General features: G+C 43.4%; 1 protein-coding gene across 6 annotated transcripts in view; it reads left to right on the plus strand.

Annotated features, from left to right (window-relative positions):
- KIAA0319 overlaps window positions 1–25,691 on the plus strand; it is a 92,660-nt gene that overhangs the window by 14,522 nt on the left and 52,447 nt on the right. For 3 of the 6 annotated variants that reach the window (XR_014232465.1, XR_014232466.1, XR_014232467.1), the window contains exons 1-3: window positions 13,513–19,344; window positions 22,095–22,287; window positions 25,361–25,459. Coding sequence is in view for 3 of the 6 variants with exons in the window: in XM_082346323.1 (XP_082202449.1) it covers window positions 13,419–13,473; window positions 18,596–19,344; window positions 22,095–22,287; window positions 25,361–25,459 (1,096 nt within the window). In the remaining 3 variants the exon portion in view is untranslated. Of the gene's footprint in view, window positions 1–853; window positions 13,474–13,512; window positions 19,345–22,094; window positions 22,288–25,360; window positions 25,460–25,691 lie in introns of those variants that run through there. The other 3 variants (XM_082346323.1, XM_082346324.1, XM_082346325.1) reach the window with 2 other exon arrangements.

Consider the following 25,691-nt stretch of genomic DNA (forward strand, 5'->3'; position numbering starts at 1 on the left):
CAGGGAGAATGTCATGTGACAACAGAGGCAGAGGTTGGAGTGATGCAGCTGCAAGCCAAGGAATGCCAATGACCGAGGCAAAGAAGGATTCTACCCGGAGTTTCAGGGGGAGCCTAGCCCTGCTGACACCTTGACTTCAGACATCTATCCTCTAGAACTGGGAGAGAATATATTTCTAATGTTTTAAGCCACCCAGTTTGTTGTGCTTTGTTATAGCAGCCCTAGGAAACTAACACAGATGGTAAAAGCAAGGATTATATTCCATATTTTTTTAAATTTATTTTTATTTTTTAAGCTATTTCTATTTATTTATTTGGCTGCATCGGGTCTTAGTTGCAGCATGCAGGCTCTTCGTTGTGGTGCACAGGCTTCTCTCTCGTCATGCGGCTCGGGCTCCAGAACGCGTGGGCTCTTTAGTTTGCAGCACACAGGCACAGTAGTTGTGGCGTGCGGGCTTAGTTGCCCAGCGGCATGTGGGATCTTAGTTCCCCGACCAGGGATCAAACCCACGTCCTCTGCATTGGAAGGCGGATTCTTCACCCCTGGACCACCAGGGAAGTCCCAGGATTATATTCAATAGGAAAGCACTTTGATGAGCACCCGAGGGAGCATAGAAATGGATAAGGCATCGTGGACCTGTTCAGGCTTTTAAGACCCTAGAGGACAGTGATATTTCAGAGCTTTTGTATGAGTCAAACACAACATATTAAAATTAAAACAATTTAAAGAAGAGAACTTACAGGCTAGAAAATAGGAACACATAAGGTTACTTAGAAAACTTTTTGCATTGAAAGCAAAAGAATTTAAAAGTGGGAAAATTCAGAAAAGATTTGATGATTAAGTATGTTTGTACTTTTTTTTTTTTAAGTATTTGTTTATTTATTTATTTATGGCTGTGTTGGGTCTTCGTTTCTGTGCGAGGGCTTTCTCTAGTTGCGGCAAGCGGGGGCCACTCTTCATCACGGTGCGCGGGCCTCTCAGTATCGCGGCCTCTCTTGTTGCGGAGCACAGGCTCCAGACGCGCAGGCTCAGTAATTGTGGCTCACGGGCCCAGCTGCTCCGCGGCACGTGGGATCTGGGATCTTCCCAGACCAGGGCTCGAACCCGTGTCCCCTGCATTGGCAGGCAGATTCTCAACCACTGCGCCACCAGGGAAGCTCTGTACATTTTAGGTGCTGAGAACAACCTGGGCCTGGCACATAGGAAGCACTCAATATATATTACCTGCTAGTATCATCAGCTGTTATTTCACCTGTTCATTCAGTTTTTATTTTAGCAATCCTATCTGAACTTCCAAGAACTTTTTCTTCTTCTCTGATTTTTTTTCTCCTCTTTTGTAGCAACTATTTTTATTTTATGGAGGATGTACCCTCTCAAGTCTTTCTGAGGATATTACTTACCATGTTTAAAGTTTTTCGTTGTCCATTTCACTGACCTCGTGTTTGTTTATCATAGTCCTTCTCTTCAATGCATTGTTCTTCTGCTTCGCAAATGTAGGGCATTGTTTGATTGCCTGGTCTTGTTGATTTCTGAAGACTCTACTGGGGAGGGCGTGGCTGCTTTCCTCCGCAGCTGTTCATTCACCGCCTGAGTGGGGGGTTAACTATGGTGTCCGAGTCTGTGTGTAGGCAGGGTCCGGGCAGGTTTCCCTCTGGTGTGGGTGGGTAGGGACGCCCCAGGTGGCCACAGGGAGGAGAGCTCTGCTCTAGAGGTGCAGTGCTTTGGAATGCAGTATGTTTCCTTCCAGGACAGTCTTCAGATTCTCTTGGCTCTCCTTTTTTTCAGAGGCCCGCTGCTGCCACTGAAGCCCCATGAGGACAAATCTCTATCTCTTGAGAGAGAAGTTTTCCGGCATAAGCTTGAGATCTGTCTTTTAGTGCATCACCCAAAGTGCTGTACGTTGGCCCCTCTTGTTTCTACATTCCTGGGCTGAGGGCTTAGAGCTTCTCCAGTGTCCCCTGAAGGTCCTGTGCTTTCTCAGTTTCTAGGGAGTGGGTTTCCTCTCTCTCCATCAGTTCCATGCCCTCTGTTTTCTATCTTCCAGGGAGATTTTTGGAATTTCTGGTCTATCAGTAGTTCTCATTCTTATTTTTCTGCCATTGTGTTGTATTTTCTTCCATCTGTTCATATGTCCTGCCTACCTTTCTCCTTTATTTATTTATTTTATTTATTTATTTTTAATATTTATTTATTTATTTATTCGGTTGCACCAGGTCTTAGTTGAGGCACACAGCCTCCTTAGTTGTGGCATGCAAACTCTTAGTTGCGGCATGCATGTGGGATCTAGTTCCCTGACCAGGGATCGAACCTGGGCCCCCTGAATTGGGAGCATGGAGTCTTATCCACTGCACCACCAGGGAAGTCCCTCCCCTTTATTTTTATTTTTTATTTTTCAGTGGGAACATAGGAAAGAGGGGAAATAGATGTATGGATATGTCCAGTCTGCCGTCTTGAACTAGAAAGTTTTCTTTTTATTCTCAGCCTGCCAAAGTCCTATTAATGAAGCTCATTTCCCCCCAGGAAGATTAATGTGAATATATTTGCTGTGCAGGCTGGGTCTCTGGACAGTCCTTGGAATAATGGTGACCCTTGTCTCCAGGATCTGCCTGTTCAGAGAACTCAACCGCTTCGAACAGCAAGAGTGGAACCATCCCTTTTTAAGGAACACCTAGGGACTTGATCTATTACTATAGCATCCTGCTTGTCTCAAGCTTTGAGGATAAAGTAGGTGTGTTAAGTAGCTATGATTAGAGAACCATAAGACAAGCACCTACCCCAAAATATCTCCTATACTGCCATCTGTCAAAAGTACCTAAAATAGCCTCTGGTCATCAGGAATCTCTGTGTGACAATGCTAGCATCCTCATAAAGAATACGAGCTTAAGGCTTAAACAAGTAATAACAGCCAACATCTTTGCCTGGAAGCTTGGGTTTAAAGAAACCTGAAGGGAGGGGACTGATGGACGGGAAGGGGAGAACCTGATCAAGACTCCCTAAAAGGGGAGAGAGGCATAATTATGTGCTTCTTCGTTGTCCTGTGTGCCCACGCTGGCTGATGTCATGTTGCTTCTGTTTCTTGCTTTGAAATGAAATACTAAAGAGAATTGGCAGCAGGAAGGTAAGACCTTTGCCTGCACAGGCACAAGGGATAGCAGTTCTTTAGGGATAGGTTGAGGATAGAAAAACACAATTATAGATTGTCAGCATTCCCTTCAGGGCAAAAACCGAAGAGGCCCTCATGTATGGAATCTTCCTAGCTAAGATTAAAGCCAAGCTCTGAAGGGCTGCAGCCCTGCTTACAAAAATTGACTTTTAAAAAAGTTCTGAAGTAAAATTGCATATTTTTTCGTGTCTCAATGTCAAGTTCAAGAAGCCTGACTCTCCTACTCCCCTCCAATGTTGATAAAATATATTGAAAATAAATTTCTAATTTTTTCCCCCAGTGGTAAATTATTAACCAAGGATATACAGAACAGGATTTTAAATCAATTAATCTGGTAGTGTTCGAATTAGCAGCAATCAGAATCCACTTAATTACAGTTTTTGTCAGTTGAGCCTTTTAATCAGCCCAGAGCTATATTTGGTTTGCCCTGGCTGAAGCAGCCAGGGAGTTGCTACCGTGTGATTTGCACCCCTGCTAACAGCAAAATGTGGCAATGTCAAGATCAGAAGGCCTCCCTGCGGGTCCATCTGACTAGATGAGAGCTGTTGTTTATGGAACCGTTTGAAGATGGGCCAGTCCCTTCACATACACACGTCTCCCTTCTCCTACTCAAGTTCACCACTCAGGCAATTCTTCCCCCTCTTCTCTTTCCTTTCCTTTATACTTCCTCCCTTGGTGTTTAAGCAGTTCTGTGGCTTTCAATACCAACTCTATGGCTCCCCATTTATACCTCCAGCTCCTCTCTCCTCTGAACTCCAGACATGTTTATCTGGTGCCCTGTTCAACACTCCACTTGGATGTCTTGGGTTGGTGCCCATTTCAGGTCATGGCAACCCCATTCTTCTGGTTGCTCAGTCATCCTGATCACTTGTCTTTGTCTCATACCCTACATCCCATCCAACAGCAAATCCTCAGGCTCTCCCTGCAAAATAAATCAGGAATCTGACGCCTTCTCAAGACCCTCACTGTTACCACCTCGAGGCAAGACGCCATGCCCCCACCCAGATAACTGCACGGGCTTCTAACTTAGCTCTCTGCCTTCTACACGCTCTTCAACACCAAAGCCAGCAGCTGAGGGAGCTAATCCTGCAACACTTCCCATCTCAGAGGCAAAGCCAAAGATCCCTTGTATTGACCTACAAACCAGCGTGGCCTCCATTGCCTCCGTTACATTGCCTCCTGGTGCCTTCCCATTTTCTAGCCATGCTGACCTTCTTGCTGTTCCTGGAATACAGGGCACATTCCCTCCTCCAAGCTTTTGCATTTCGTGTCCCCTCTGCCTGGAACTCTTCTTTCAGACATCCACATGTGTCATTCTCTCGTCTCTTTTAAGACTTGGCTCAAACAGGACCTTCTAAGCTCATGAATTCTTCAGCAGTGTCTCATCTGCTCTTTAACACATCTGTTGAGCTTTTGATAAGCAAAAAATGTTATCTTGTTATTTTTACACCTGTGCTTGGTTATTTTTCAAATCTGCCAGGGTCTTTGTGTGTGTGTGTGTGTGTGTGTGTGTGTGCAAATCTTATACATTACTTTTTCTTTTCTTTCTTTAAATATTTTAAGCATCTTCTTTTATATTAGTATGCCATGATTTCATTATTTGAAAAGCTCGGGGACCTGATTCTCTTGTCTTTCTTTTCTATTACCTTTCTTCATGGTGCCTGTGTATTTTGTAATTTGGAATTCTAAGCTCATGTTTGTCTGGGTTCTCTCCAGGGGTTGAGGAGAGTTCTTCCAGAAAGGATTTATCATTGCCTCTGCCAGGTATGTGTGGGAATTACCAACCCAGGACCACTTAAAGGTAATTTCTCCCCTTGGGATTAATTGGACTAAACTTGTAATGAAAAATGGAGCAAACCTGTGGTTGTCAATTCTCAAAGGAGAATTATTTCTTTCCACAGAGCACAGTGGCCAGATTTTTTTTTTTTCTAGTTCATCCTTTCACCCACAAGGACGCATCTCTTAAAGGTTCCTGGTTTTATGAGGCACCTTAGTTCCAACACCTCATCTCGAATGCACCCAAGGCTCTAACTTCTGTCTGTGTTGTAGCCATGAAACTCACGTCTCTAGGTTCTGGAGATCAGCAGATATCTCATGCAGCTGCTGCCTCAGCATCAGCTTTCCAGCTTTCTGTTTGTTTTCAGCCTTGGGGGATTTTGCTTATATTCTTGTGAATGCAGTTATATATTTAAAAGGTGTTTGTTATATTTTCCCCAGTAATTTCAATATTTTGCTGTGTTGCCATTTTGCTAGACACAGAAATCCAGACTTTCCCCATGCATGTGTAATACTGTTTTCTTTTTAAAATCTGCATCTTTCATGTAGTACTGGACCATAGACTTCATAGTAATAATACATGGATGTTATACATCCACGGGATATACAATAATATTTAATTACACCCTAATATTGGATATTATTGCTTTTATAAATTAGAAGAAAACCCAATTAGCTTTTTTTTTTCTTTTAATGGAGAGAGACACATAAGGCAGTACAGAATAGTGGAAAGAACATGTTCTCTGGTGTCAGATGTACCTGGATTGGGTTCCAGTTCTTGGACAGTTTAGCTTTTCTGAGCCTCAGTTTCATAATTTATAAAATGGGATAATAATATGCAATTGGAGGGGTTACAGAGGATTAAAATGAGTGCATGTAAAGTGCCAGGGACATTATGAAATAAATGGAATTTTTACAAATGTTGATGTACTTTTCATACAATGTTATATTTGTGGTGATAATGTAGCCTTGGGATGTGTCCTGAGGGGACGGAGCAATGACTGAAGCTTGCAGGTTATGTTTGGGAAGCTGAGGAAGGCTTCTTAGAACTGGCTTTTGAGCTGGCTATAGGCAGGGTAGGGGAGGCTGGTCGAATCTGGAAAGAAGACTGGGAAGAGGGGGACATGGAGAGTCGCGTGATGAGTTTGCTCTCCTTTCTCAAGGTGTCTGTTCTGGCATATTTCAGGGGTTTGTAATACTGTCTCCAGTCGTCATCTGAACCGTCTGTGTAAGATGCACGCAGTCACCGTAGTCCCAGGAGGCCTGCCTGGGGCCACAGGATGCTTCCTACTTGGTTGACCTGAGCTTATTGGTCACAGCTACTACAGTGACTTTTTCTTTTTTTTTTTTTTAATAAATTTATTTTTTTATTTTTGGCTGCATTGGGTCTTCGTTGCTGTGCGCGGGCTTTCTCTAGCTGCGGTGAGCGGGGGCTACTCTTCGTTGTGGTGCGCAGCTTTCTCATTGCGGCGGCTTCTCTTGTGGAGCACGGGCTCTAGGCGCGCGGGCTCAGTAATTGTGGCTCACGGGCTCTAGAGCACAGGCGCAGTAGTTGTGGCGCACAGGCTTAGTCGCTCCTCAGCATGTGGGATCTTCCCGAACTTAACCACATGACCACACTATGCTGCAGGGGGTGTTGGGAAATGTAGTCTTTTAGCTAAGCACCCTGGTGCCCCCAATAATTATCTGAATCTTATTACTAAGGAATAAGGGGAGGACACGCACTGAATAGACACCAGAAGTCTTTGAGCCTCACTTTTCCTGCATCCTTGACCCTCATCCCTTTCTTGTCCAGGACAAGATGTGCGCCATCATTCCTTGTTGAATACATTTCTGTGCTTTGCTCTTCTCGGAGCTCAGCCCATTCCTAGGGCTCATTCGCTCTCTAACACCATCCCTGAGCCTTACGTCATCTCTGAGTCGGTGATGTCATCACCATCATCCAAAGAGAAAGAACAGTTGGGATGAGGCTTCCAGGATGGTCACGGATGACAGGAAGCTCAGAGATGGGGTGATGTTCAAGAACAAGATTAGGCCAGAAATATCAGCAATCAGAAATAACCGTTTTACATACAGCTTGTTAATTTTTTTTTTTTAAATAAATTTATTTATTTATTTATTTATTTTTGGCTGTGTTGGGTCTTCGTTTTTGTGCGAGGGCTTTCTCTGGTTGCGGCGAGCGGGGGCCACTCTTCATCGTGGTGCGCGGGCCTCTCACTGTCGCGGCCTCTCTTGTTGCGGAGCACAGGCTCCAGACGCGCAGGCTCAGTAGTTGTGGCTCACGGGCCCAGTTGCTCCGCGGCATGTGGGATCTTCCCAGACCAGGGCTCGAACCTGTGTCCCCTGTATTGGCAGGCAGATTCTCAACCACTGCGCCACCAGGGAAGCCCCGGTAATTTTTTTTTTTTTTTAAATGCTATGTTAGAACAACCATGGCAAAATACCTAAGCCTTCTTTAAAAATGAAAATATAATTGTATTTTATTAATACAAAGGTAAGATGTATTCATTGTATTAAAAAAATAGAAAATACAGATAAGAGAGGAAGGAAAAAAGGAAGAGAAAAAAAATCAGAAGGGAGAAAAAAATTGCTTTCACCTTGGGAGGGGCATTTCTTTCAGATCTTCACGTGTATAAAGTTGATCCATGAAGAGTTTATGTAAGGATCTATGCATCTGTACTATTTATAACGTTTTGAACTTGTTAAGCCTTATTTTAAAAGCCCATTTTACCGCTCAGATTCAGCTCTATCTTTGATTGAAATTTTTAGGAAGCTAGTGAGGATTTCTATGTGAATTCTTTAATATTTTTCTTTCCCTTTAATGAGATCATGAAACAACGGGAAGGTGGGCAGAGGCAAGCAGCAGGAGAGGGCATGATTCTATCAAGAGAATCAGGCAATTCAGAGATTGAATAATAAGGAAAGAGGGGAGGTCTTCTTAAGTCACCCAGAGCAGAATGCTCTTACTTCCGAGAACCATAGAGGACTGGGGCAGCTACAGGGCAAGTCTGAGGTCCAGAGTCTCAAGACTGACTCTAAAACTCTGTTTCCTTTTGTGTAAAATGGGAATAATAAGAACTCCTACCTCAGAGAGAGTTATTATCAGGATCAGAAGGGAAAATATATGTCAAAACATGATTTAACTCATGAGGTACTCTATATCAGCGATCCCCAACCTTTTCGGCACCAGGGACTGGTTTTGTGGAAGACGGTTTTTCCATGGATGGGGGCGAGGGTGGTGGATGGTTCAGGTGGTAATGTGAGCGATGAGGAGTGATGGGCAGCGGCAGATGAAGCTTCCCTCGCTCGCCCGCTGCTCACCTCCTGCTGTGGGGCCTGGTACCTAACAGGCTGTGGACCTGTACCAGTCCACGGCCTGGGGTTTGGGGACCCCTGTTCTATATGTATTTAAAAAAAAACAAAACCTAGGGACTTCCCTGGCGGTCCTGTGGCTGGGACTTTGCCTTCCAATGCAGGGGGTGTGGGTTCGACCCCTGGTTGGGGAGCTGGGATCCCACATGCCTCACAGCCAAAGAGCCAAAACATAAAGCAGAGGCAATGTTGTGACAAATTCGATAAACACTCGAAACATGGTCCACATCAAAAAAATCTTAAAAAAAAAAAAAAGCCCCTGTAAACTTAGAGCTAAAAAGATTTTTGACAACATGAAGTCCGTACGCCTTTTAATGTTGAGGAAATGGAGGTCCATTATTTGCTTATATTAATGTACTGAATAAAGGAACCTTACAGATGATGTTGAGAATAGGAAATGCTTTTGTTGCTGAGCACTGTAAGTTTGCACTAAGATAATTGCTTTCCAGAGCTTTCCAGGTACAATATGTTTGTGAAGGTACATTGCACAAGGGCGTCTGCCAAAGGGTCAAGGGTTTGGAAACCTGGCCCACAGCCCATTTACCGGGCTGTGTGCCTTTGGAGCAGTGTCTGCCCAGAGACGCACTTTTTATTAATTCGGCTGAAGGTACCCTGTGGTATGGCAGGGACCCAGTCTTTATCCGTGGGGTTCCTGACCAACTGCCCCCGACTGACAGCACCTTTGCTACTGTGGGCAGCGTCTTGGCAGCTGGCTGAAAGCCATCACGGGAGGGCCAGTTGCTCTTCTGCCTTTTAGGTAGGGCGTGGTCAATTACTGCAGACAGGAGATGGCCAATCTTTTCTTCTATCCACTTCCCATCCCAAACCACACTTTCCTTGCTGCAGGGCAAGGAAGTTATTAGTGGCAAACTGCACCAGCAGGCGGTCCCTCTCTGGGTTGTTAGGCATGAAGCTTATGGGACGCTTACTGAACGTTCACATTCTCCCCTTTACCTTATTGGAAACTCATGTTCTGATGGCTCCTGTTATCCTGACACAGAGAAATGTTATACCCGCCTCCTGAATTTACCTTCGGTCACCTTCACTCTGGTTCCTTTCCAGTCTCTTGACCTAACTCGGCTCAATAACACAGAACCCCTGGAGGCCTCTTTTGACCTCCCCCGGGCACTGATGCTTGCAGGCTGGGCGGCAACCTTGTTCCAAGTGGTCAACCACAGAGCCACCAGCGCAGTTCAGTGGGAGGCCTTCTTGGGATTTGAGTTGTTTCTTGAGGAAGACTCAAAGCAAGGTCCAGCGGTTCCCAAGCCCTCCTCACAGGATGCTGGGTTTGACTGTTTTAATAGGCTCCTTGTTCTTTCTGGTTGCCTCTGATAAAGCTAATTCACCTGTCAGGACCTACAAAGTGGAAGCTGCCCCGGTGGCCCGGTCCACATCACACATCTAAACCACAGTCAGCCTGATCTCAGGCGGCCTTGGCCAGCAGCGGCTTGAAGCAGGATCTCAGTTCCCCGACCAGAGACTGAAGCCAGGCTGTGGCAGTGAGAGCACTGAATCCTCACCACTAGACCGTGAGGGCCAGTGGCTAGCGACAAGACCCTGGCTTGTCTGCTTTGTAGAAATGAATTTCAACAAAGGGATGGAAAGTAGTGAAACAAGTAAAGTGTTTATTAGGAGGAAAAAAAAAAGTACATGTGAATAGACACACATGGGCGGGCTCAGAGAGACAGTTGTGCCTTCGTGGTAGTTTAAATCACTTCTATGGGGCATTTCTTCTGGGTTTCCTCTGGCCGGTCATCTTGCTTTGCCTGGCTCTGAGTCCGTATTTGGTTATAACTCAGGGTCCTCCCCTGTGTGCGTCTGCATCTCTTAGCCAAGATGGATTCCAGCTCAGAGGCCTGTGGAAAAGTTGACATCACCTATTATGGGGTGGCGACCCCTCCCTTTTGGCCCCCGAGGAGGCTTTCTGCACAGGTGTAGTCAGGAAGGTCTCCTTGACCTCCAGAATGAGGAATATGTGGTCTCTTTATCTCTTATCTGGGCAGGACTCAGCTCCTCTTCTGCTCCTGCTATCATCTCCAGCTGCTCAGCCTGGGGCCCATCTATCTCCTGACTCAAGCTGCACTTATGGGAAACGCCAGTCAAGGAACCCTCAGATACACCAATCGCAATCCTGCAGCTCCGCTTAGCTAGCTCACCTTACCCTAGAAAATAGGACCTGCTAGCCTTGTAAGGAAATCCCCGACCTCCTAGCCAGTCATGCCCTGTTTCCACGTTGCCACTTCAATGTTCTATAAAACTCACTCTTGCCCAAAATCCCTCAGGAGGAGTGGTCCACTGCTTATGACATCCTGTACTCTCCCAATCCGTGGATGGTTTTCCCTTGAATAAAGGACAGCCAACTCATCACTAAATTGTTTGTTTTGTCATTTGATACCCCTCACCTCCCCTAGATTACCACATCATTTTTCCCCCCAAATTTTGTGTATTTTAATAACATATATATGGAAAAATACACAATATATTGGTAAAGAGGAAAAAAAATCACCCGAACTTCAGTGTATGAACCTAAGTACTGTTCAGTGTGTGAACCCAAGACTGAGTCCCTTCCAGTCTTTCTCCAGTGATCATAGCTTTTCTGGTTGTAACCATAGCAAAATGGAAATTTGTGTCTCTGGTGGATCTTTGTCATTGTGTTTGAACACAGGGTATCCAAAAAAAAAAAAAACTCTGGCTAATTTCTGCAATATAAGGAATTTATTTAAACAACGTTAGTTTCTGGGGAACTGGGCAAACAAGGCTGGAGACTACACAGCCAGGAATGGGACACACCTAGTCCAAAGAAGATGCTACGCTGTTGTCACTGGGCACCGACATCTCACCTGCAGGGCCGGCGGTGCTAATGCTGGGGTCTCAGCACAAGCCTGGAATCACTTCTGCTGCTCCTCTGGAAATTAAATGTTACTGTATGACACTTCCACCACCACGCCACTGGGTGGAATCTTGCACTCCCTGTAACCTCAAGTCACCAGTTTCTGAGGGCGTCTGGTTGTTCCAGGACAGCACTTTGGGTGCAGAGGATGTCATGAAAGTGAGGATGTGGCATTTTCAGCTACTATAATGGGAGGAAGACCCTGTCTGTTATGGAATTCTCCACGTCATTCTTAAATGACTAGCTGGGAGGCCTCTGTTGGGGTGTCCCACTCCTTGTCATCCCTAGTTCACGTGTGAATTCCTAAATGTACTGAGGTGCTTCTGGAAAGGGGGCGGGAAGAGGGAAGGTGATGAGTCTTGTTCTCTCCTAAAAGAACAAGTGTAAGCTGTGTGGGTGGGGAGGGAACAAGGAATGGGCGGGGAGAGAGTGGTGTGCACTGGGACTAAACTCTAGTTCACCGTAACATACCAACTTGTAACTCACAGCAAGGCTCTGGCACACTCACTAGGAAGCCCTTATCTAGGTGTGCTTACTCCTGGAAGCCTTGTTACGTATCTGAAATAACAAATACTTGGAGTCCAGACCTCCTCGTACTGGTTCTTCTTCAGCCTTGAGCAAATCAGTGAACTTTTTTGAGCGTCAATTTCATCATCTTCATGCTATCGAAAGCATAGATTATAATATTGCCTGGGTTGTTGTGAAGATCACATTGAAGAAAGTGCCAGGCAAAAATAAAATGCTAATATTACTCAAGTTCATTGAACCTAAGATGCTAATGATTGGAAGAGCCATCATTATTTTAAATACCATGAAGGAAGAAAGAAATCCTGTCAGTTATACCATAGCACATCACTTTCTTATCCTGTAAACTATTTCTACACATTGAAAGAGATTTTTGGGGGTTGCTTCGGCAGATTTTTATCCTGAGGCTTTCTTGTGCATATATAAAAAGGAAATATAAGTGAATATACATTAAGGTATGTTTAAATTTCCTGACAGTATTTGTCCATTTCTGCTGAATCACTTGTCAAGACATTTAGTGAGGTCTGTGTATTTTCTGCACAATTTTGCCTCTGTGTCGTCATGAGCATTGGGGATGCAGCAGTTCTGAAAGGAGTGCTTCACAGCGCCTTCTTTCAAGCCTCTGACACCAGTTCTGCATAGTCCACATGTGTGTACAAGCAATGGCATTATCTTCTGCCCAGTGTTTGGCCAACTTAAGACATCCCAATTTCAGAGATGGTAAAGCATGAAAATATTTACATGTTAGAACTGATGAAATATAGTAGTATGATTGATTCTATTTCATTCCCTAGGTTTGGCTTATAAAGGGAGAAAGCATGAGAAACCCTTTGCCCCTTCTTAGGAACTGTACTTGCTATTTGAACAAACTTCAGTGGATGGTTTGCCTGAGATATGGTTGTCAGGGTGGGGGAAATTTCCCCCTTCCCCTCTTGGTCCTTTTGGCTGGTCAAATGATTAAAATGATATAAGGCAGATTAACAAGAGAAAACCAAATTTAATTGCTTACGTACAGGAAATCCACATAATGTGAGAGATTCCAGGTAAAATGAGAGTCAGTAAAATGAGGTATATATGTCATCCTGGACCAAGGAGAAGGGGATAGGGGTCTGGGACTTCAAAGGGAAGGAAGGCAATTCATAGGAAGATGAAAAAGAGCACATGTTTGGTAAACAAATGTTTGCTGCATCATACAGAGACAGAAGAACACAGAGAGGAATTTTAACAAACAGACTTTGCTAGGTTCCTCCCTGTCTACCACACCTAGTTCACATTATACTGTATTTATTTATGGTGAGAGGTCCCTTCCTGGAACAGGTCTTCTATCTAAATCCTTTTTGGCAGTTAGGGGGAAGGTCAAAGATTCTTCCTGAATCCTTTAGACCTTGACTGGTTCCAGCTTGAAATAATCCACATGCCAAAGTGGCACATCTTGGCGTGTCCCGCCCTGAACCCCACTATGGCCCTGGGATGTAAACAAGACAGGCTTCCCATTGCCATGAATAGATAATAGAAATAACTTTGTATGTTTCTGCATTTACCTGTTCTTTTCTTCCTTCCTGTCTCTTTTCTGTTTTTCCTTTGAAGTTCTTGAGGCCGAATCTGGCTCCTAAGAAACATCAAAGGAAGCCTACACCAAAGACCTCTCAGGGCCATCTCAGAAGCCTGCTTCCACCCACCGTGTGAGGCAAAATGGCTCCCCCGACAGGTGCGCTCTCTTCATTGCTGCTGCTGGTGACCCTTACAGGTAGGAAACCGTTACCCTGGAGACACCACCGGACATCACACTTGGACTTCCTATCTTTGGCTTAAGTAACTCAGATCAACCGGAGGAAATGAAGGTGCTGTGTGTTTGCTTTCCAATAGACTTATTTCACGTATGAAAAGGCAGACCTCATGCATAAGTGGTTTCTGGAAACAGGCATTTAAATTTTTTATCATGACTATTTTGGGGAAAATAAAATCACATTTCATATATACTAGGAAAACTTCATGTATTTATTTAAAAGAATTGCATAGTAGATCTCTTTTGGAAAGCAAATGACAGACTTTTTTTCTTATCGTAAATCTTTGTTTTCATATAGTCTGTTTGCTTACTGTGGACACACCATGGCATAAAATCATTGGTGAGCATCAATTCTGATGATTCATGCCCCAACTACGCCAGCCAAGCCAGCCAAGCCCCTTTGAACTTACCAAAGATTGAGGATGGCGATATGGCCAAGGAAACTGGTTTTATATCCGGGGTTTGTCCAAGTATGGTAAAACCATGCTGAGGCTTCCCTGAGAGTGACCCTTGTTAAAATGTGGTTTCCTGGGCCCCGTCCAGACCTACTGAATCAGAACTTCTAGTGGGTGTGACTCAGGAGTCAGAAGCATCTAAATTTTTATAAGCACAGTTTTAGATCATACAAGGGCCACTTCAGGAAATACTACAATCGGGAAAGCCCTATCATTTCCTGCAGATTACTCTCCCCACGCCATCCGTCCATCTTATTAAACTCACCACTGCTTAGCATGCAAGGCAAGATGTTCCTTTATTCCACACTTAGTGTACTCTATACTCTGGAAAATGCTGTCGTTAATGTTTGAGCCCTCTTTTCTCTCTCTCTGAAATCCCCACTTTTTCACTGCTTTTTATCTTTTTCTTATGAGGTGTTTTTCATTAATTCAAAGTTCCTGAGTTACTGAGCCCAAATAATGTTATTTAGGGTTTGTCTGTCTTTTCTCTCTATCCTCTTTACCTTTGACAAGATGCTAACCGATGATTTTATTGATTTGTCAACAATCATGGAGTGCCTACTGTGTTCATGGATTGGGCTGGCAATTTGTAGACGGGACAAACATGTGAGTGTTTCCGGTCTCTTCAAGAACGTTCTTGAGTGAGTCTAATAGATTCTAAAGTAATTATGGCAACTTGGCCCAAAGGGAGAATGGTTTAGTTGTTGGGAAACCCACCTTTTCAAACTTCTTTATTTAGTGTTCAGATCTCTGCTTATGGTATGTATATCAAAACAGCCCATTCAAGTGATTTTTTTTTTTTAATAAATTTATTTATTTATTTATTTTTGGCTGCGTTGGGTCTTCGTTGCTGTGTGTGGGCTTTTCTCTAGTTGGAGCGAGCGGGGGCTACTCATCGTTGCGGTGCACGGGCTTCTCGTTGCGGTGGCTTCTCTTGTTACAGAGCACAGGCTCTAGGCACACGGGCTTCTGTAGTTGTGGCACATGGGCTCAGTAGTTGTGGCTCACGGGCTCTAGAGCACAGGCTCAGTATTTGTGGCGCGTGGGCTTAGTTGCTCCGCGGCATGTGGGATCTTCCCAGACCAGGGCTCGAACCTGTGTCCCCTGCATTGGCAGGCAGATTCTTAACCACTGCGCCACCAGGGAAGTCCTCAGGTGATTTTTTGCAGAACAAAATGATGATCTGTCCCAGAGGTATTGGGTTGGCCAAAAAGTTCCTTTGGGTTTTAAGTAAAAATAAAAGACACATTTTTCATTTTCACCAAGAACTTTATTGAACAACGTATTCACCATTTTGTTCCACTACCTTTTGCCATTTTTCAGGCAACTTCATAATTCCATCTTCCCAAAACTTTTTATTTTTTTGAGCAAAGAACTGTTCCAGGTGCCTTTTACAGTCTTCCAGGGAATTGAAATTTTTTCTGTTAAGAGAATTTTGTAAAGAATGAAATAAATGGAAATCCGAAGTTGCAATGTCTGGTGAATATGGTGGATGAATCAGAACTTCCCAGGTAAGCTGTAACAGTTTTTGCCTGGTCATCCAAGAAACATGCGGTCTTGAGTTATCCTCATGGAAGATTATGCGTTTTCTGTTGACTAATTCCAGACTCTTTCATGGAGTGCTGCTTTCAGTTGGTCTAATTGGGAGCAGTACTTGTTGGAATTAATCGTTTGGTTTTCTGGAAGGAGCTCGTAATAGAGGACTCCCTTCCAATCCCACCATATACACAACATCACCTACTTTGGATGAAGACCAGCGTTTGGTGGGGTTGGCGGTGGTTCATTTCGCTTGCCCCACGATCTCTTCTGTTCCACATTATTGTACAGTATCCACTTCTCATTGTCCGTCACAATTTGTTTTAAAAATGGAACATTTTCGTTACGTTTTAGTAGAGAATCACCTGCAGAAATACGGTCAAGAAGGTTTCTTTCACTTAACTTCTGTGGAACCCAAACATCAAAGCAATGAACATAACCAAGCTGGTACAAATGATTTTCAACGCTTGATTTGGATATTTTGAGTATGTCAGCTATCTCCTGCGTGGTATAACATTGATTGTTCTCAATTAATGTCTTAATTTGATTGCTATCAACTTCAACTGGTCTACTGGACCATGGAGCATTGTCCATTGAGAAATCTCCAGCACAAAACTTAGGAAACCACTTTTGACACGTTCAGTCAGTCACAGCACCTTCTCCATGCACTGCACAAATCTTTTTGTGTTTCAGTTGCATTTTTACCTTTCTTGAAATAATAAAGCATAATGTGCCAAAAATGTTGCTTTTTTCTTCCATCTTCAATATTAAAATGGCTACACAAAAATTCACCAATTTTGATAAGATTTTTTAAAATGCACGCTGATATGACAGCTGTCACAACTGAATCTAACAAAATTGTTTCAAATGAAGTTAAAGACAACTAAGTGCTACTACAGCCATCTTATGGAAAAAAACCAAACAAACTTTTTGGCCAACCCAATAAGTGGCGATCTCCACCTTCCACCTGATGGGAAACTGCTTTAAGCTTTGTGTTGAAGGTTCCTGCCATGCTTCTCACCCACGTGTAACAATTTGCTTATTCCAGGATCACAGCCTTTTCCCTGTATAATGGTTTCTGTGACACAGTTTTATAAGTTGGCTTTTAAGCTTCTGGTGGCCAGAGCCAGAAATGAAACATGATAGTTCTTATGAATCATATTGCCCAAAAGGAGAGGACCCAACAGTTGTTCAAGGGAAATAAAATATATCCTGCCATTTGTGTTTGAAAGAAATTTCTAGTTTGAGTCTTCATTTAAAGGCCCCTTCATTTAAAGGAATGTAGTGATAGCTTTACAAATAAGGACACTATTTTTGAGAGTAGAGCTGGGAGTTGGAGATTACCTGCCTATTTTATACGCTTCATCGTCTCTTGACCTCAATTAGAAATGCTATTTTGTTATGTTCAGCAGAATTATTTTTTTTCCCCGTCTCCGTATCTGAGACTAAGCGTTTCTTTAGAAAATAAAAGGCTAAAACTATTAAGGTGATTTTTTTAAAAAGTAGATTTGGTTTGAGAAAATGTCATTTCAATTGAATTAAAGTGGTTTGTTGCTAGCTTATTCATTGGGAAAGATGTATATTTATTATATCTAATTCTTATTGAATTGGACCAATTAGACTTTCCTGTAGAGTCAGTGTTAGTCATTGAATGATTCTTAAAAATTTATAACAATGATGATATGTATACAGGTAAAAAAAAGATGATTCTTATACTGTATTTAACCATTTCTCTTACCTCCAGTTAGAAGTAATCTCTGACTGTCATTATGAAAAATGTAACAGTTATTAAGAGAATGATCAGTGATGAGCCCTCACTAGAAAAGAGATCCTTTGCTGTTCTGAGTTCTGCAGCAGAACAGTGCTTATCAAACTATATGTGAAGAGGGACCGATTTGTTTTTATTTCCAATCTACCACCGACAGAGTCTTTGGTAAAAAATCAACAAACAATTTCTACTGAAAGCAAAATGCACAGTGTAAAAGTTGTGGGTTTCAGTTTTATTCAGGGAACTTCCTGAAGACTATAGCCCAGGAAACAGTCTCTCAGTAGCTCTAAGGGAACTGTTCTGAAAAGATAGGAGGAGAAGCCCATATATATATGATTTGGGGCTACAGAATACGTGCAGTCAAGCACACGTTTTAGTAAACGATTACTGCTAGTCACAAGGAACAGATATCTCAGCTGGTGATTTTAGTGCTTTTCTATGTATGGGAAGATACAAGAATCTGGGCTCATTAAAATTCTTCCTAAGATATGCATCTAACTATCTATGGGGCCTGTCTTTCCAAAGCACAGAGCGCCTTATCCTGTTTCTCATCCTGCATTCATTTCTGGGTGTACTGTCAGTGACTGCGGTGGGTAATGACTTCATCCTTGTAGAACTGGACGGTGGGTAGCATTCTTTGTTTTACAAAATAAACAAAAAAGCAGAAAAGTGATTTTTGTCCTTGGATGTCAGGCAATGACACATTGCTACAGAGGTTTCTAAGAGCCCCAGGTGCCCTTATTCTTTATGGACTGGTCCCAGAGTTTGTGGCCTGCTCCACTGTGTCTGCAGATCACACTTCCGTAGCACTACTCTCCCGCCTGCTGTATTTGCCAGTGGGCAACATTTGTAGTTCATGGTTCAGAATGTGCTTAAAGCTAGTTGTTATAGACCTATATTTAGGACAAGTTTTTCTCTCCTTTGATATGTCATCAGAATTGATCTATCATCAGAATAACCTGAGATGTTTAAAAATTCAATTAACAACAACATGACATTGTTCCTAAAGTAAACCTTTACAGCTGGCTTTTGGGTGAGGAGCAAAATACTATAGTGTAAAAGCAATACACACGTAGGAAAGAATGCCTCTCTTTGCTAAGTGGAGTAACATTATATAAAGAGAGAGGATGGATGGTTAGTTGGACGGGTGGAAGAATCTATGGATGGATGGATGGGGGTGAAAGGATGGGAGGACAGATGTATGGATGGGGCTGTTGATGGATGGGCTCTAAAGCAGTGGACTTTCTATAGGAGATGCTGGTGGTTTATTTGCTTGCCAGAAGTGATATGCCTCGCTTCCTCATTGGAGACTGCGTGTTTGTAGGTTGTGCCTGTACGCAGTGCAGTGAGGGGAGGACGTATTCCAATGCCATCATTTCTCCTAACTTGGAAACTAGCAAAATCATGCCAGTGCCTCAAACCACCCCCGTGGTAGACTGCACATCCGCCTGCTGTGACCTGTACAGCTGTGACCTGGCCTGGTGGTTTGAGGGCCGCTGCTACCTGGTGAGCTGCCCTCACAAAGAGAACTGCGAGCCCAAAAAGATGGGCTCCATCAGGTCTTACCTGACCTTTGTGCTCAGGCCTGCCCAGAGGCCCGCACAGCTGCTGGACTACGGGGAGGTGATGCTGAACAGGGGTTCCCCGTCAGGAATCTGGGGGGACTCACCCGAGGATATCAGAAAGGACTTGGCCTTCCTGGGCAAAGATCGGCGTCTGGAGGAGACGTCTGAGTACTCAGATGACTACAGAGAACTGGAGCAGAGCCTCTTGCAGCCCATCAGCAAGCAGGAGCCCCGAGGGAGCGCCGAGTACACGGATTGGGGCTTGCCGGCCGGTGGCAAGGGAGGTTTCAACTCCTCTGCTGGAGACAGCCCAGCAACACCAGCGGAGAAGCAGCAGGAGGGCCCAGAGCTCCACAAGCTGAATGAGTCGGCCTGGACCCCGGCCCCAAAACCCTCCCCCGGGGGAAGGTTTTTGCTTCCCTTGGTCACTACTCCACCTTCAGGAAAGGAACTGGGGAAAGAGACTTTTCAGCTCCAGGAGCAATCCAGCAACAGCTCTGGAAAAGAGGTGGGTGTGGCTGGTGTGTGTAGGAGAGGGTGGGAGGGGCTGAGTTCACTTTCAGAGCCCGGCCCTCATTAGGACACACCTCACACGAAGCTTCCTTTTGGGGGCACCTGTTAAGGTGTCGTCTAAAAAGATGACTCTCAGAATCTTCCAAACCAAACACCCTCTTCCTCTGTTGTGCGCTCATGACCAGACTGTTTAAAAGAGCAACTATTTCTTCTGCCTTCACAAGTCAGCCACCTAATGATGATTTAGTGCTTCTCCTTAGAGATGCCTCTACCGGTATCTCAGATGCATGAGGTTTTATAGAAGTTTCTGGAGCCAGCCCATATACACAGCACGTGTAACCAGAGGCTTTGCAAATCTCTCGTGGTAGGTTTTATAGGAGCAGAAAAAAATTTTCTCCTTTCCTTCTAAGTTTTTTGGTTGGGGTAATAACTAAATTGACCTAACATAGATTAACAGGAGAAAAACAAATTTACTTTTGTATGTATTGGAGACCCCATAAAAATATGAGAGGTGACCAAAGCAGGAAGGCTTTGTATCTTTTAAACAAAGAAACAGTCTGTGAAGAATTGACAAGCCAAAGAGGATTAGGCTTGGGGTAATAAATTGGTGACAAAGTATCTGTTACAGATAAGTATCTGTTAAAGATAAGTATCTGTTAAAAAATAACTGAAGCATATTAACATTTTTAAGAGTTTGAGCAAAAAGGCATTCAAATCAGGCAGCATTCAATATCGCAGATATAAAGGAGCTCCAAGGAGCTGTACAAAATGAAAAACCTTTTTAGGCAGGAGTGGAAACAAGGAATATAAGGCAAAAAAGTGGGTTGGTTATTACAAGGTTACTTTCCTTTAAGGAGTAGTAGGGGGTTATCAAGCAGATTACCTCAAAATTATTCCTGATTGACTGGTTTCAGATTCCATTTTTGGGAGAGCTGAAACTGTAATTAAGTCTTGGTTTGGGGGCTTAACATAAACGACTCTATTTGGGGCCTGTTGCTTTAACACGAGGTTTGTTTCGACAGCCTTCTCAGCCCTAAATTTCCTCTCTATGGTGATAAGGATACCTTCTATCCTCCTGGTACAGTGTTTTATTTTCCACGAAAGTACATATTTTCCCCTATAGTCACAATTAAATTTCTTTGAGTTGCATTAAGTTGTAGATAATCCTTGAAAGGAAGGGTACCTTTTGCATGGGAGATTTGTCTCTTGCTTTCAGGGGGGACAAAGGAGGGTCAGAGTGTCCTTCTTGCACTGGCTGTTTCTCAAGTACCTTTCATTCAGAATAATCAGCATGCCGAAGTGCTATGTTTTAGAGTGACATTCTGATCCCCTACAGTTTCCTCAAGACCCAACAGTTTCTGAGGTTGCTAGAAACTCACCAGTGATAAGAATCAGTTGGATAGGAGGAGCAAGATACTAAGGAGAGAACATAAGCTGTACAGAACTTTACATGAAAAACACAGGTGAAAAGAATGGGCACCTTTGGGAGAGCAGACACACCCAAAACAGAGGGAAGGTTCAAGTGCTAACAGCAGAAGGTCAGGGAGATAGAGAAGGAGGCTGAGCGGTGGGGAGGGTAGTTGGGAGCTCAGGGACTGCTCATCTGGGAAACACCAGGACAAGGTGAGGATGTAGTGAGTGCGTTGATCAGGAGAAGCCGAATGCAGGTGGCAGTAAAGTGACAAAAGGACAGGTCATGGGAGAATTTAATGTATTTCAAGATACAAGAGAGCAAATCAGAATGTAAAGGGACATAAACCAATTAAGATTTTTTTTTAAAAAAAAGAAAAATATTATTTAAGATATCAGTGCTTAAGTTAGAATAAGTGAAGAAAGCTGGATTGAATTGACTAGACATTATAATCTCAACCATTAAAACTTGCTAAACATTCTTTTAAGCAGTGAGATTATCAGTTTTTTTCCTGCTTTGATGTATTTTTCGTTTCAAAGTTTTCATATTTTTCTGTCCTTGTACTTGTCTTAAACATTCTTAAGACTTTCAATTAAAAAATAAAGTATCAAAGATTAACGGTGTTCTTTTCCCCCATCCCTGAGTATTAACACATTTTACCTTCTTTTATGTGGCTAAGTGAACTGCAAGAAAGAGTAGCTGTGTTTTCAGTAAATACCAACGCCCCCCTCTCTAGTTAACATTTGAGTTACAGCTTTTCTTTCTGTGGATTTCACACTTCAGCTTCCCCTTTGGGTCTCCTATCTTCTTAGCCTGAGTTTTACTTATCTGGCTCCAACTCCAGTCACTGGCAGTTGAAGCTCAGAAGAGTATTTTATTATCATGTTGTGAGATTTTCCCCCGGCACATAATATTTAATTTAAAACTTTAAGTTGGATAACCCTATAACCATAATCTTAAATTATAAATTATATATGGTGGATAATATGAATAGAGATCATTTACTCTAGAAACCTGTTCATTGTTGAATTATCTGATTGTCTTCAATTATTGCTACTCTAAGTATTTTCTCTCTTTTTATCTTGAATGTTTTCTGTATGTGTATGTTTGCCTACAATAATTCTCCAACCCAGAGTTGCCTTACATTTTTAGCAGGTAGCAGAGAATATTTAAAAGAGATGGTCTAGAGTTCCAGTGGTTTGCAATGTTAGACATGGTATTTCAAATGCTACTGAATCTAATTTTTGAAAAAGTCAATGACATGGTGTTGTCTTGAAGAGTTCAACCTTTGTTTTTTCCGCCATAACAACTTATCCTTGTAATTGATCTCCTAGGTCCTAATGCCTTCCCATAATCCTTCTCCAACCAGCCTGGAGTTCAGCCCAGCCACCGTGGAGAAAAGCCCAGCTCTCACAGTCACCCCATGGAGCACAGAGCATAGCATTTCAACCCTTCCCACTAGCACCCTCCCCACTGAGTCCACCCCGTCTCAGCAACCTGTATCTGCTCCTACTCCTCCCAGGACAGGTAATTTAAAAAATATAACTGGAAGACATGTGCTGAAGACACGCTGTAGAATATAGTAGTGACAACTTTGAAAGTTTACTCATTCCCTCCGGGCACTTTATTTTGTTTGTTTGTTTTAATTTATTTATTTTGGCTGTGTTGGGTCTTTGTTTCTGCGCGAGGGCTTTCTCTAGTTGTGGCAATCGGGGGCCACTCTTCATCGCGGTGCGCGGGCCTCTCACTATCGCGGCCTCTCCTGTTGCGGAGCTCAGGCTCCAGACGCGCAGGCTCAGTAGTTGTGGCTCACGGGCCTAGTTGCTCTGCGGCATGTGGGATCTTCCCAGACCAGGGCTCGAACCGGTGTCCCCTGCATTGGCAGACAGATTCTCAACCACTGCGCCACCAGGGAAGCCCCGGGCACATTTTTGAGCATGTATCGTGTGCCAGAAATGATGCTAGGCGCTGGGAATAAAAAGATGAATAGATATTGTCTTTTCCCTCCTTGACTCTATAGTCTAGAGGATGAGGCTGACAGACAAATAGATGGTTTGATACAGTACAGTAAGTGCTTTGAGAGGCTGCTATGGGAGCAGAAAAGGAGCAGCCCGGCTGACCGGCTCAGAGGGGCCACAGAAGCCTTTCCAGAGGTGGTAATGCTAGGACAGATGAGCCAGCAAAAATGGAGTCAGCATGCTGTTCGGGTCGAGGGAGCGACATATGTAATGAGAATAATGATAACTACATTTACTGAGCACTTACCCAGGGCCAGGCACCGCGCTCCGCATTTCCCGCCCATCCTCTCATTCACTGCCTGTGCCGGGGAACAGAGGGACAAGAGCTCAAGTGGCATTTTGGGAAGAACGATAAGGAGTTCAGTATGGCTGCCACTGATCATGTAAACGGAGTGGAAATGGCAAGGTCTGAGTCTAGAGTGGTGAGCAGGGCAGTATTTTGAAGGATCCTGTGTTCTGTGCTAAGGAATTTGTGCTTTATTGGATGAGTAGAGAGAATCCCTGAATGATTTGAAGCAGGAAAGTGAAATGATCAGATTGATATCAAGAAAATAGTATGGGGTTGACCTGAGGCAAGAGGATCCATTAAAAAAACTGTAGTGAGTGGTTGCAGGGATGGAGGGAAGGAACCTGAGTGGTTGCAGGGATGGAGGGAAGGAACCTGAGTGGTTGCAGGGATGGAGGGAAGGAACCTGAGTGGTTGCAGGGATGGAGGGAAGGAACCTGAGTGGTTGCAGGGATGGAGGGAAGGAACCAGATTCAAGCGATATTAGAAGGGCAGAATCATTAGAATTTAGTAAGTGGTTGAAGGTCACGATGAAGGTAAAAGGACTCTAAGATATTTGGACACATGGAACTGAAAATTAGATGAGTTGGGCTGAAGATAAAGGACTAGGTGTCATGGGTGTAGAGGTGATAGTTGAAGGCCCTCCAGGGAGAGCCACGGGGTGGGCTGGGGAGAGGCCTGAGGGGTGGAACTTTGGAGCTGTCATTGTATTAGGAGCCGGGAGAGATGAAGGAGCCTGTAGAGCTGACTGAGTGGCCGTGACAGAGAGGTAGAGAAGGAGGAGAGCGCGGACTGAGAGGAGGAGAGAGGAGAGGGTTCCACGTTGGAAGAAGTGATGAAGGGGCCGTGTGTTACAGGAGGATTGAAAAGCTCCCATTAGGTTTAATCCTAAAGAAGTTACTAGAGACTTTTGTCATGTTTCCTGAGCCTTTCTGTGGGTAATATACTTTGAGGATTACCCTCTCTTCTTTGGTTATTTACTTTGATCCTGAGCCTCAGTAGAGAGAAGGACAATGGTGGAGGAGCTGTATAGTATATGGAAAAGGAAACTGGCCTGGGGATTAGCATCCTTGAGTTCTAGTAGCACCTATTGCATAAAGTAGTTAGAGGATGAAATGAATTGATAATCTTCAAGTCCTTGGAACAGAGCCTATCAGAGTTTAATCTTGTAGATAAGTGGCTGTTGAAATAAATAGTTTATTTATTTAATAAACTATTTAAATTTAAAACTGTTTAAATTAGTTAGATATTGGTGGATCTATTGCTAATGATCCACATAGCCTCAAGCAACTTAAATTGCCTCTCCAGGGCTCAATTTCTTTATCTGTAAAATGATGGGTTTGGACCAATATCCCTTTTAGGTCCACAGTTGCTGATTTTTCTTGAAAGGAGTCAGTGAAAGTGACAGGGAAGAAGAGCCAGAGAGGGCAGCCAAGCCTCTGCAGCCGGTCTAGGAAGGCACTCGAGGGACTGAGTACAGACTGAGAGAAGTAGATTTAAATGAGCCACATCTCCATCTAACATCTCCAAGCAGCTGGGACGTCTAGAGAGCACTCAGCTTTTTAAAAAAATCTTTGCTTTTCTCTATGTGATATCTTGACGTATCTCAATTGTATTTTACAAGGGAGACTAATGTCCAGTTGAGTCAAGCCAGTTGAACGTATCAATATAATCCTGGTTATAGAGCAAGGAAGCAAGCATTGTTCTGAATGCTGATTTAGTGACTAGGTGCTTCTGATGAGACTGGATGTGCCTGCTGCTTGAGTTAAAATAGCCTTTTTATATTGAGGTTGACTGGCTTTTCTCTTGGAAAGGTTCCAAGAGCAAGACCATTGCAGTAATTCATGGGGTTACTATCAGAACTGAGTGGCGTGTGATTAATGATACAGAAACACTTATGATTACACTCCATCTTTTTAAGACTAAAAATAACACATACCAGGGGGTCAAGCAAAGCTGGAAGCATGAGAGAAAATAGACCCAATCCGCAGTACACTACCTGTTTTCACGCAACTCTTGTCACCGACACCTTGCTCAGTGAAGCATTATTTTCTCCACAGTGCCTACTCATGTTGACAGTTTTAAATTTATGAAATCTACCCTGCAACATAATATAGGGCACAGTTCAGTTACTAGCCAGAGGGAAGAAAGTGTCTTAGATAAAATCGCATGAAGAACTATTACAAAAATATGTGTTATTTTATTTTATGGATACTAAAAACAAATCTATTATAGGGCAGTAATTTAACATCACTGAAATATATGATGAAATGTACTATTTCTAATTAACTTTTAGTGAAGGAACTCATGGTGTCTGCTGGTGATAACCTAGTAATAACTTTGCCGGAAAATGAAGTTGAACTGAAGGCGTCTGTTGTGCCAGCGCCACCTGCAGGTGAGAGTTTGACTTTCCTCTGGGACCAGTAGGGGCCCATTAGCTGGTGTGTCCTTAAGGTGTCTTTACTGGTTATTTACAACTTGGATTCATTTTCACAACATAGTGAATGTCACTCTCGAGTGGGTGACAGGGCTTTGATGATCATAAGCTTTAAAGTTTATTGAAATAGTTTAAAATGGAGTGAGAGGATAGGAATTAAATACAGAACATTTCCTTTAATTGGTCAGGA

The sequence above is a fragment of the Balaenoptera borealis genome, assembly GCF_965194805.1.
Source record: "Balaenoptera borealis genome assembly, chromosome: 12".
Taxonomy (NCBI): domain Eukaryota; kingdom Metazoa; phylum Chordata; class Mammalia; order Artiodactyla; family Balaenopteridae; genus Balaenoptera; species Balaenoptera borealis.